The following is a 13,242-nucleotide window of genomic DNA, read 5'->3' on the forward strand; positions in this document are numbered from 1 at the left end:
TCTCAGTCTACGTTAGGTAAAGTCCTTTTCTCTTGGGGAAACCATTTTTTAGAGGGGATGGGCATGAAGGAAAAAAAACCTCCTGAAACCTCAAAACTCCCCTGGAGACCCATGTGTTTTACATAGCACCGAAAACCTGGAAAGGCTTCTTTCAGTGCTGACTTGGAAAAAAACAATTATAGAAGTTTGGACAATGGTTATTTGACAAATAAATTCGCCAAAATTCTTTAGAGAAGTAAAAGTCTAAAATCATCTTGGGGAAGGGCTGGAAGATGGGAGACTTGCCTTTTCAGCCTGGCTTATTTATTTAAAAATATGTCCTGTGGCAGGGGTAGGGGGATATATCCTGGGTAGGCTTTTTAGAACAAATTGGCTTTAAAGATTAATGCATTCAGGTCACAATTTGGAATCTGGAGGAAGAGGACAGATTATTCCATAAATGGTGTGGAGATCGCCAACTAACCATTTAGAAGAAAATAGGGTTAATGATCAACCTCCCAGGATAGATCAGAATAAATTTCAAAGATTAAATATTTACACGTTTAACAAAAAAGGAGTCATAAAAGCAAGAGACAAAAACATAGGTGATTGTTTCTGTAACCTTGGTGGCAAGAAAGGTTTTTCTCAGCATAACACTGGTATGCTTGTGAGAGAGAAAAAAAAGACTGACAAATCATATAAAATTTTTAGAAGTAAAAAATGATCATAAACACAATGAAAAGGTAAGTGATAGCTCAAGTATTTGAAACATACCAGTTTTTGTAAAGATCTCTTAGAAAACACTTGGGAGGGGCATCTGGCTGGCTTAGTCGGTGGAGCATATGACTCTTGATCTCAGGGTAGTGAGTTCGAACTCCACACTGGACGTAGACATTACTTACAAAATAAAATCTTGAAAAGAAAAAAAATAATAAATAAAAATAGGGGCACCTGGGTGGCTCAGTGGGCTAAAGCCTCTGCCTTCGGCTCAGGTCATGACCTCAGGGTCCTGGGATTGAGCCCCACATCAGGCTCTCTGCTCCTCGGGGAGCCTGCTTCCTCATCTCTCTCTGCCCGCCTCTCTGCCTACTTGTGATCTCTGTCTGTTAAGTAAATAAATAAAATCTTTAAAAAAAAGGAAAAAAAATAGAGAACACTAGCAAAAGCAAACATACGTGGTCCTACGCACGTATTGATACCCTTTCTCGTAGGCGTGGCAATCATGCCTTTCCCCTGGGCTGGAGGGGATCACTGTAAGTCTTCGTGAGGTTGACCTGGACTCTGATCAACCCTTTCCTGCAGTTCCTGCTCGTATTCCACAAGGCTGCGGCAGGGGAGCTGGAGGAGGACAGCGGGCTGATGGCGCTGGCCAAGCTCTCCGAGATCGATGTGGCCCAGGAGGGCGTCAAAGGTGCCAAGCACTTCTTTGAAGCCAAGGTGGGTGTTTCCTTCTTGTGCAGGACGGTCTTCTGTCCCTTCACCCTGCCCGATACGAGCTCCCAGTCAGTGATTGCTTCATTCACTCGCCCAGGACAAGCAGAACAGCAGCAGCTTCAGTGTGTGTATCGTGTGTGATTGAAGAGGAACGAGTGTGTCTGCGTGCAGTCTGAAAATGAAAAGCAAGATGGAAAAACAATTAGATGGCACGTGCGTTCCATCCTGGTTTCTGATTGAAATGGGTTTGCTGGTATGAGGTTCCCGATCGAGTCTGGATCCAGACCTCCCAGAAGAACTCCCTGCAGTTCTGCCCCGAGCTGCAGTTGAATTAATGGAGCAATTTCCTGTACCTTTACGTCTTAAGTGCTTGTGTGTGAACGAGCAAACAGTGGGGCCAGAGGAGGGAGCCCCGGTGGCCTGCCCCCTGCCCCAGTTTGAACCAGTATTTGCTCCACTGACAGTGATGTAGGGGGTTGGGAAGCAGTCTCCAGTGCATGGCTCCAGAGCCTTTCTGGATGCTTCCATTCATTCACACGCTCATCCCGTCATCAGACACTTACGGAGAGCCTACCCCTGGCTGGGTGCTGTCATTTTCATTTCCCCAGAGCACACCTGCAGAAAGAGAAATCAGAGAGCCTTCCAAATCCCCAGTCAGCCAGAATGGTGCAGTGGGGAGGGCTGCCTGGCATCAGGTCCTGCCTCCTCCACTGACACTTTTACCACTCTGTGCCTCAGTTTTCTCATCTGTACGGTGGAGGTGATAACAGGATGACCATGAGGATTAAATGAGCTCACATATTGAAAGTGTTTAGGGGTACCTGGGTGACTCAGTTGGTTAGGCATCTGCCTTTGGCTCGGGTCATGATCCCAGCATCCTGGGATCAAGCCCCACATCAGGCTCCCTGCTCAGTGGGGAGTCTGCTTCTCCCTCTCCTTTTGTAACTCTCCATGTTCACGCTAACTTTCTTCCTCAAATAAATCAAATCTTAAAAAAAAAAAAAAAGTGTTAAGTGAGTGCTTGGCTCACTGTGAGCACTGGGTACGTGATAGGAGCTGTTGGGACTCCCTCCCATCCCAGATGGAAGCCAGCCTCTTGGGGAGTGATGGCTTATTCCAGGAGCTTGCCCAGAAACGCAATGTCCCTGGCAACCATCCTGGCCGTGCTCGCCCCTGAGTAGGACTGGCTCCTTGCATTCCATGATGCTGCTTGGAGACAGGGTCAGTCATCGTTTTGCCAGTATGCAGACTGTGAGTCATGGTGAACCCCTGACACCTGAGTTCCTCCTGCTATCATCTGAGGACTTGGGATAGGCCAGCCACTCATGGCATCTTCAATGCCAGCATTCTGTGTCCAATCCTGAAAGTGGTTTGGCCCTTCCTTCATCACTTAGCATTGATTCAACATAGCTCTGGGGATGCCAGGCACAGTAAACTCTGGAAATAGAGCTCCTTCACAAGGAGCTAGTAGACAGAACTTTTGCCTTCCCCAGGACGGCGCACATAGTCTCATGAGGAAAACAAATTCTCAGCCTTGAAAGAGAGGGAATAGAGAGGAGGGATGGATGGGTTCTGGAAGGATGGGTCCTCTTTAGTCATCGCCCGATAAGCCAACGCTTGGAGATCTTTGGGTGATGGCTGTGGGCAGGGGCCTGACATTGAGACCCAAGTTTTGCATGACACTTTTTGGGCCACTGCTGCAGCTCAGCAAACCGTGCTCTTGTTAAAAGTCCGCATGAAGTCTCTGGAAACCACGAAGGATCTTATGACCCGACTCTGATCCTTGTTCTGGCCTTCCTTGCCGCCCAAGCACATTTCTTCAGATACTGCCATGCCTTTTCACCCCTGGGGCCTAGTGCCTGCTGCCCTTTCCCTGAAATACCCAACCCAAAGGCCCATTTCTGGAAAACTCTATTCCTTTCATGTTAAAGTGTGGAAGGAGCAGAGTTTGGCTGCTTTTCTTGAGAGAGTCCACCCTCTTCTGTGTGCCTTTACTATGAATAGAAGTAGTACTACAATGATCTGTTCAAGGGGTGCCTGGGTGGCTCAGGCAGTTAAGCATCTGACTCTTGAGTTCGCCTCAGGTCCTGATAGGCATGGAGCCTGCTTGAGATCCTCTCTCTACCCTTCCCTCTGCTCCTCCCCTAGTCTCAGACATTTTTGGTGAGAGTGTAGAAATGGTCCCAGCTTTACAGACAGCATTTTGGGGCTGGCTGTGAGTGCTTTGTATCCTTTACTTCTGGGATTCTGCCCCTAGGATTCTATCCCTTAGAGGCACTCATGCAGATAAACGTAGATGTGTAACAGGGATTTTATACAGCATCAATAGAGAAAAGTTGGAATCAACCAAAGCTTCCATTATCAGGGAATCGAGTCCCTGGTGGCACGCCCGCCCGTTTGCACACTCTGAGTATGAACAGATGTACGAAACAAAGGAAGCAGAACATTATGTTTACAACCCAATTTTGTTAAATCCAACCTGGCTAATTACATATCTGAGTATTAGTAATAGCTATGACTGACCAAGGGACTGCTTTTTTATATTTTTGGAATGTTTTATAAGGTGCGTGCACAATTTTTATAAAGAAGAGAAAAGATGAAAAGAATAGCAATGAAATGTTTTGAACTTGTCTGTCTGCCTCTGCAACCCAGACTCAAAGGCAGAATGGGTGTGTTATCTTTGTAATTACAGACCTGGCACGTAATGGCCCTCAATAAACGTTTGCATGAATGACGAGTCGAGGGAATCATCACTCAGATTTGGGAGAGGGCCATAGAGGAGCTGACATTGGCAACAGATGTTCAGAGATGAATGGGGATTCACCTTGTAATCAAGGAGGGGAGGGCGTTCCTGCCGTGGGAACGCAAGCACAAAGGCTCCGAGGCACGGAGGGTAACAAATGTTGGGAGGCTGGCCCCCAGTCCATACCGGATCCAGGTGCACGGAGAGCTCTGGTCTCCCCTGAAGGTCTGTCCTCTCCAGCCTGCTGACCACCAGACCAGAAAAATCTGCAGATCAGCTTCTCGGGTCTCCTCCCCTCCCGCCCCCCAAGACCTACTTGGGATTTCCCAGGGTAGGGCCCGGAAAATGTGGAGCATAATGGGCTCTGCACAGCCTTGCTGGGGGGCCATGGCGGCAGGTGTGGGGGGCCCTCCTGGGGCCTCTACCTGACCAGTGCTGGGCACTGGGGAGAGGCTGGAGTCAGGGAGGCTTCCACAGATGTCCGGAAAATTGTAGGTCCGTTGAGGGTAGTGAGTGGGGCTGGGGAGAATCCCAAAGGAACTAGCAGTCTCAGTATGTAGGAGTGCGTGCTGGGAGGTGAATAGTAAGATGTTCCACCAGGGGGCGCCTGGGTGGCTCAGTGGGTTAAAGCCTCTGCTTTTGGCTCAGGTCATGATCTCGGGGTCCTGAAATCCATCCCCGCACTGGGCTCCCTGCTCAACGCGAAGCCTCCTTCCCCCCCTCTCTCCATCTACGTCTTTGCCTACTTGTGATCTCTCTCTTTCTCTCTGTCAAATAAATACAATATTTTAAAAAGTATTCCACCAGAAGGAGTCTTGTGGAGCTGTGTTGAGAGGGATTGATGATATTTTTAAAATAGAGACAGGGACACACCCCTCCTGTGGGAGTGGTTTGAGGAAGGGGATGGCAGGCACTTTGGTTTGAAGGACACCGTGGGGGCGCCTGCCTGGCTCAGTCAGAAGAGCATGTGACTTTTGATTTCAGGGTCATCAGTTGGAGCCCCGTGTTGGTGTAGAGATCGCTTAAATAAATTTAAAAAAAGAAGAAAATGGAGGGCACAGTGTTTGTTGTAGAGTCTTATTCGTGCCCTGTGGGACAGAACTTGGTCACACTGTAAGACCCACGGATCCCCTTACCCAAGAATTCAACACTACCACAGGATGCAAGCAGCAAGAGGTTCTTTATTGTAGCGCAGGCGCCTGCGGGTGGTCAGCAGCTCCTGCTAGCTGAGCACACCAGGCTGGGGTGGTGCAGGATTTTTATAGATAGGTACAAATAAATTTTTGGAAGGGGCAGGGATGATTGGCTGACAATTTGAACATTTGAAAAAGGCATACTTGGTGTTTGCGGATTGGCTTTGGAGGACCCCCGCGCGAAGAGAAAGGTGGGGAGGGGGAGTTGGGCCTTTATTACTCAGCAGAGAAGCATCCTGCCTACGTGACTATGCGCCCCCTATGCCTCGGCTATTAGCAAAAGGTATCTTATTCAAACAGGAGACCAGTGTCACGCCTTAAAAGCCAAGCGGTTACAGAAAAGCAAAAGAGCGGTTAAGTAATTAACAACTGGGGGAAGGGTCTAACAGGGGGAGGGTGAAGCCAAGCGATTACAGAAAAGCAAGAAAGCGATTAGTTAATCAATGGCTGGGGGAAGGGTGTCTATACGCGGGGTCTTTCAACACCTGCATTGGAGAGTCCAAAATGCCTTTCTTCCTAGGGACCCACGTGTCTGATTATAATTCTGCTGCTAGGAAGAATGGGGATGCTAGATACTGAGGGTCGTGGAGTGATCTTTTCACGCATGTTTGTTGCCACACCGAGCACTGACAAGAGCTGGGATACCATTACCCTGACTGGGCTTTCTTCTGGAGTCGGGGTGGAGTCTGTCTCCACAGACCCTTGGGCGTGCACCAGGGGACCGTCTTGGAGGAGGAGAGAAGGGGGAAATGAACGCTTCACGGACACCCGACGACACAGACAAGGGGAGCCGCCTTCACAAGATCCAAGTACCACCTCGAGATTTCGAGGAGGCTGACTGTGGGGAAGGAAGTGAGCAGAGATAACAAGGAAACCCAGGGAAAAAAGGCCATTTTGGAGGACAGGAGCACTTTGAGGAAGAGGTGAAGTCAGATGAGGCCAGGGTGGGGGTGTTGGCTCTGGCAAGTGGGTCATTGGAGACTTTTGAGAGAGCAGGTTCCTTGGTGGAGGGCAGATGGCAGTAGGGTAAGAGGTGAGTGGGAACTGGGGAGAAACAGCTTGACTTTTCTGTGTAGATGGCGGGCAGAGGAGGTCTAGACAAAGTGGGAATGGTAGCTTGGAATCAGAGAACTTTTGTTTCTGTTTTTGTTTTTAATCTAGAGTAGACAGGTGTTTTTAGAACCCAGGGAAGTGGTCCCCAGAGAAGGAAACAAGATGAAGACACAGAGTGGGGTGATTGGCGAGACAGCACTCACAGACCATAGAATCAAGGTGACTTTTTTTAAAAAAGATTTTATTTATTTATTTGCCAGAGAGAGAGCACAAGCAGAGGGAGAGCAGCAGGCAGAGGGAGAAGCAGGCTCCCTGCTGAGCAGGGAGGCTGATGCAGGGCTTGAATCCAGGACTCTGAGATCATGACCGGAGCTAAAGGCAGACGCTGAACAACTGAGCCACCCAGGCGTCCCAACTTTTTTTTTTTTAAGATTGTATTTATTTGAGAGGGAAAGTGAGAGAGCGCAAGCAAGGGGAGGGGCAGAGGGAGAGGGAGAAGCAAACTCCGCATGCTAAGCAGGGCTTGAATCTAGGACCCTGAGATCATGACCTGAGCTGAAGGCAAATGCTTAACTGACTGAGCCACCCAGGCACCCCAAGAGGTAGCTTTTATAGTGGAGAACAAGGACCCCAAGTGAGGGAGTTGCAAAGGCCCCTCCCCCTCTGACCTGGCCAGCAGTAGTGGGCAGGTGGACCTTAGGTTCATGTCTTATCTAACACATGGGAGGGGGAGAGGTGGTGGCACCCCACTCTGCAGATGAGAACACTGAGGCTTAGACAGTGGTTTGTTGGTGAATGTTTAGCAACTGGCTCTCTGAACAGAGTATGCATATACATATATCCGTATGTTTTTATAAATTTTAATGATATCAAGGATAGATAGCACACAATTTGCAAATAATAAAGTGTACAGTACTTTTATTATAAATTCCACATGGTCTGTTGATTATCAAAGAATGGTTCCTTAATTTTTTCTGGGCTCTGTGTCCGTTGCAAGCCTATGGTTGCAACTGACAGAAGAATCTAGGTCCTACATGAGTGTTGGTTGATACTTTGTCTAACTTAATTCATAAGAAAAAGTGAATGGAACTCAATTTCATTCATTCCTCAATGATGTGAGCAACTTTTTTGCCGAATTTTTAAGAAGATTTTATTTATTTATTTGAGAGAGAAGAGAGAGCACATGGGTTGTGGGAACAGAGGGAGAGGGAGGAGCAGGCTCCCCACTGAGCAGGGAACCCCATGTAGGCTCCACCCCAGGACCCTGGGATCATGACCTGAGCCAAAGGCAGATGCTTACCACCTAAGCCACCCAGGTCCCCCCCTTGCCAAATTTGGTAATAGTTTTCAAGTACTAGAAGAATATTCCATAAAATTCTTTGGAGGTCTTCATAGTATAAAGGCTACAGATACTACACATTTTTCAGCTTAATCTACATTTTTAACATTCCCATTACTTTCTTAAGAAAAGATTGTGAATGAAACAATAAATCAAACCCTGCTTTGTAGCACTTTGTTGGGTTCCGAGGTGTAAATACCCCTGGGCCGGGGGTCGTTGCTTTCAAGCTTCCAACAAGATGTTGCCAAAGGTGGATTTGTAAGTAGCATTATCCATTGTTTCCCACCTTAGAGCTGGAACAGAAACAGACAACCTCCAAAACAGAAAGAATAAAATGTAACAAGATAATTAGGAAGCAATGACTTTGTAATATGTATTTCTCTTTTTTCTAATCTAATTATAGATTTATATAATTTAACTTATAGTATTTTTTTTTAAATTTTTAACACTTAACAGCCAGCTCGTAAAATTCCTGAAAACCAAACAAGGAAAAAAAAAATAAAGGTGAAGGAGGAGAGGTGTCGGAGCTAGGGTCCAAGTTTTCAGCTTGAATCCAGGGCAGTGGTTAACGAGAGTCAGTGTGAGCCAAGCTCTACTATAGGCAATTAAATCTGTCTTCTAGTGACTCCAGTGTAGGGAGCTGGAAGAGACAGAGCAGGGCCTCAAGTGCTTACGAAATACCTGGGAAATTTGGAAAACATAATTTCCTAGTCCCTACCCCTATGCGGTTGATTCTTTCAGAGATATCCTGTGCTCAGACACGGACCCCTGTGCAGTGCAGGGAGAATGTAGGAAGGGATGTTACTATTTTTCATTGAGATGTGAGAGTCTGCATTGTGTCACCAAGGAGGTAATGGATTGAAAACCAGAGAGGATAGGATAAAGAGCATTGTTGGAAATAGATAAATCTCAGCTGCACTGGCAGAGAAGTAGAACATACAAGTAGACACCCAAACGTTGAAGCTCATGATGGAGAAAAGATGGTGGACCCAGGAACATGCTAGTTAAAAATAGTGAGAGATCTGGGTGCCCCACTGGCTCAGTCAGTAGAAGGTGGAACTGTAGGTTACAGGGATCAAGCCCCATGTTGGCCTTGGAGCCTACCTAAAATTAAAAAAAAAAAAAAAAAAAGTGAGTGGTTAGGACACATTGACTTAAAATCATTAAATATTCAATGAAAGGGAATGCTTTTTTTTTTGTAAATTTGAGATAATATGTGGACAATGTGATGAACTATAAAAACATTTAGTAGGTTGACTCCCCCCCCCAAAAAAAAAAAACTCAGTTAAGTGCTGGGGAATTTAGGGATTAATTCTTCAATGTTACACTTTCTTTTCAATGTCACAAACTAGTTAAAACACACTGAGAAAGATTTTATCACATTCATTCTCTAAAGCCATCATGATTCTGATAACATAAGATAAAAACACATCAGAAAGAATATTAATGTAATGAATATAGCTGCGGGGACCTTAATACATTTGAAGTTTATGTTAAGACTGCAGGGATAAGTTTTAAAAATATCATCGGTATCAAATATGAAAAATGTGATCATTTTCAGTGAAACATCTCAAAACATTTGGTAAGCTTAATACTCATTCATTGGGCACCTGGGTGGCTCAGTGGGTTAAGCCTCTGCCTTCAGCTCAGGTCATGATCTCAGGGTCCTGGGATTGAGCCCCGCATTGGGCGGCAGGGGGGGAGTCTCTGCTCAGTAGGGAGCCTGCTTCCCAACCCCCTACCCCGCCCCTGCCTGACTCTTCCTACTTGTGATCTCTCTCTTTGGCTCTGTCAAATAAATAAACAAAATCTTTTTTAAAAAAAATACTCATTCATAATAAGACATTTAAAAATACGAAAAGAGGGGCACCTGGAGACAGTTAAGCATCTGACTCTTGATCTCAGCTCAGGTCTTGATCTCAGGGTCATGAGTTCAGGTTCCATGTTGGGCTCCATCCATGCTGGGCATGGACCTACTTAAAAAAAATAAATAGGGGTGCCTGGGTGGCTCAGTTGGTTGAGCATGCTGCTCTTGATTTCAGCTGAGGTCATGACCTCCGGGCTGTGGATGGGCCTGCATTGAGCTCTGTGCTGGGGGTGGGGGTTAGGGAGTGGGGAGTCTGCTTCCCCTCTCCCTCTGCCCTCCTCCCCACTCACGTGCATGGTTACATTCTCTCTCTCTCTCTCTCTCAAATAAATAAATCTCTTAAAATATACATGAATCTTTAAAAAAAAATAAAAATATGAAAAGAATGTGCTTAGTCAACATAATGGGATATTTTCCTCAATATCAAGGCATTCTGTAAGCAGTAATATTAAATAATGTAGTGCAGGTGCAAGAATGAAATCAGTGGAACAGGATAGAAACAGTAAAAACAGACCTTCTTCATGTGGGAATTTAGTACATAAAAAGATAATTTTCAAATCAGTGGGAAAATGATAGACTATTTGGTAAAAGGACATTGAGAAAATTGGCTCTCCACTTAGGAAAATGAGATAAAATCCTTCTAATTGATAATATTCCTTCACTAACATACAGTGTAAGTGACTTTAAGAGCTGAATGGGAAAATAAAACCAGAAAAATAGGAGAGGAAAATGGGTTCAGAGCCCTGGAATATAGAAGACCTTAAACATGACTTAAGAGAGAAAAGCCCTTGGGGAGCCTGGCTGGCTCAGTTAGTAAAACATGTGACTCTTGTTCTTGGGGTCCTGAGTTCAAGCCCCACCTTGGGTGTGGAGCCTGCTTAGAGGGAGAGAGAGACAAAAGCCAAAATGGAAGTGGTTGAAGATTATGATGATATCAAAATTTAAATATTCCCATGGCCTCAGATAATCTTGAAGTTAGACAAGCAAAAGACTAAGTAACTGAAAAATATTTAACAAGGGACTAAGTCTGAATTTGTAAAGAATGGAGAAGTGGGAAACCCCGGGGATAGGGATAATTCAGCAAAAAGGAAATAAAAGAAGGTGCCAGGTTTGTGGGTTTTTTCCCCTATCTGATTGGCAAACAGGAAAAAGGTTACTGATAAACGTTGGCGAGGCTGTGGGGAAATGAGTACTCAACATTCCATGATGGTGGGGGTGTAAATTGGAACAGCTACTTTGGAGAGCAATTTGGCAATCTTTACTAAAATAACGTGCACACCCAGCGCGTTTGGGAATTTTACCAAATTGATGAGACACTAGTGGGGGGCGGGGGAAGAATCAGTTCCAGAATACAGGGTTTTAAGATGGATGTATCTGATAATACATCTGTAATAATGATATTATTACAGATAAAAGGTTTAAAGAATTGGCACTAAATCCCATTCACAACATCCTCCAAAACACATAATACTCGGAAGTCAATTCAGAATGATTGATCTATTGTAAAGGTATCCATTTGCCACTGGCACAATGAGACAGTTGGAATCAGAATCCCAGCAGGGAGTTCATTAGTTTTGGTTTTTGTTTTCTCCCCCTAGAACAAAACAATATTATTGTGAAATGTAAGGTTGACATGGGAGTGGGTAATAGGCAGGATATGAAACAGTGTCCGGGAAAACAAGTGAAGTAGAAAGAACAGCCCTGGCAGTAGAACCATGTATATAACACAGGGGCAGATGAAGGATGGCATCGTCAGTAGTGGATTGGGCGAACTTGTGAAGCCAAGTCTTTGCTCTGGGGGATGAGGGGGTCCTGCCCCGCAGCAGGACTGGGTTCCCGTGTCACCCGGCTTTAGCCAGCTTGAGTTCTGTTAGATGAGCTGCTCCATCTCCCAAGTTTCTCCTCCTCTCCCTCAGTCTGTTGGTTTGTTTTTGCCATTTCTCTGCAGGTCCAAGCTTTGTCCTGTGCCAGTAAGTTTGAAGCTGAGCTAAAAGCCGAGCAAGATGAGCGGAAGCGGGAGGAGGAGAAGAGGAGGCTCCGCCAAGCTGCCTTCCGGGAGCTCAAGGCTGCTTTCAGCACATAGTCAAGTAACCTTGACCTCCATCCACACAGTGCCTCACAGATGCCCCTGAGAGAGCTGGCTGGGCACCCTCACCCCTGCCACTCCCACCCCTACCCAGCCTCCACACCCACCACCCAGTGCAAACTCCGCAGCCTCATGGGGGGGCAGGAGAGGCTCTCGTCCTTGTGTGGGAGGGGCTCCCACAGGGTCCCAGGGTCCTGGGATGAGCCAACTGGCCCCCTTGCTTCTCTTTCCTGCCCTCCTTCCTATGTAGCCAGATTGTGCCTCTACTTGGCAGTTTGTACTTTTTCCTTGTCCCTTTGCCACTCTGCATCAGAGAGTGTTAATTTGTGCAGATATTTCTTTCTTTGATGGTCCTCAGAGGAGATAGTCCCTAGAGGGCTCTGATGTTAATGTTACCCCCATTTTCTTGGGTGATTCTCTGCCCCTCTCCTCTCTGGGTCCCCCCCCCCACCCTTGCTTTGTTTCTTATCCAACTTCCTGTTTCCATTCTGAGCCTGATTCTGCCAGTTGCTTTTGCATCTTCTGTCTTTTGATGATGGTGAGGTTGAAGGCAAGCCAGGCTGGGCCACTGCCTGTCCCCTCTTCAACAGGGGGAGTGGCATGCTGCTGAGGTGACAAAACAGTAGAAAAATAGAATATTCTGTTCCTTCCTGTCACCTTTCTCCTGTCTCTTAGCATTCCCCACGGACCCGCCCTCTTCAGTCCTCCTCCCTTCATGTCTTCTCATTTCAGCCTTTCCTCGTACTCTTAAATACTGTGCAACTTACCTGTAAGAATAAGAAAATAATCAGAAGTGATATTAATGCATAGAAGAATCCCTGTTAAGTCTGACTATGCAAATTCTAATCCAGCAGACCCCTACATTCCCAAGTGACAAATCCAGAGCTTTTCAAAATCCCCAAGGTCATGACCGTCCTCATCTGGCCAGTTTCCAGCTTTTGCTCCCAAGATGTCGAGGTGATGCTGTTCTTACCCCCAGTGCAAATTTTCATGTTAGGTGTTTCGGGGATGGCTCGCAAATACCAAGCGTTTGCTGTATTTTTACAAATACTTCCTAGCGTCCTATTTATTACTTCTCTTTTGTAACTGCTGTCTTTACCACAGGAAAACATCTGCATTTCTACTTTACAGCTGTCTCTTTTTAAATAAACTGTGCAAGTGGACTTTGTTATCACAGCCATGTGCTTCTGGTCTTCTTCGATTTGGAGGGAGAGAGGAGGGCACTTTTTGCAGGGGCCACATCCATCTACTCCTGGGAGTAGAGTTAGAAGTGGTAATTAGAGGGATGCCTGGGCGGCTCCGTGGGTTAAGCATCTGCCTCCTGCTCAGGTCATGATCCCAGGGTCCTGGGATTGATTCCCACTTTGGGCTCCTTGCTCAGTGGGGAGCCTGCTTCTCCCTCTGCCTGCCACTTCCCCCTCTTGTGCTCTCTGTTCACTCGCTCACTCACTCTCTCTGACAAATAAATAATAAGATCTTTTTTAAAAAGGAGAAAAGGAGTGGTAACTGGAGGGTCAGCTTTCCTCAGGGGCATTCTATGTACTGAGG

General features: G+C 46.3%; 1 protein-coding gene across 1 annotated transcript in view; it reads left to right on the forward strand.

Moving 5' to 3' along the window:
• Window positions 1-12,870, forward strand: part of EFHD1 (EF-hand domain family member D1) — a 40,803-nt gene extending 27,933 nt beyond the window's left edge. Inside the window, exons 3-4 of the mRNA XM_044241862.1 lie at window positions 1,282-1,416; window positions 11,557-12,870. Coding sequence (XP_044097797.1) covers window positions 1,282-1,416; window positions 11,557-11,691 — 270 coding nt within the window. The 3' untranslated portion in view covers window positions 11,692-12,870. The remainder of the gene's footprint in view (window positions 1-1,281; window positions 1,417-11,556) is intronic.
• The last annotated feature ends 372 nt before the right edge of the window (window positions 12,871-13,242 follow it).

The sequence above is a fragment of the Neovison vison genome, chromosome 3 (assembly GCF_020171115.1).
Source record: "Neovison vison isolate M4711 chromosome 3, ASM_NN_V1, whole genome shotgun sequence".
NCBI classification, from domain to species: Eukaryota; Metazoa; Chordata; class Mammalia; order Carnivora; family Mustelidae; genus Neogale; species Neogale vison.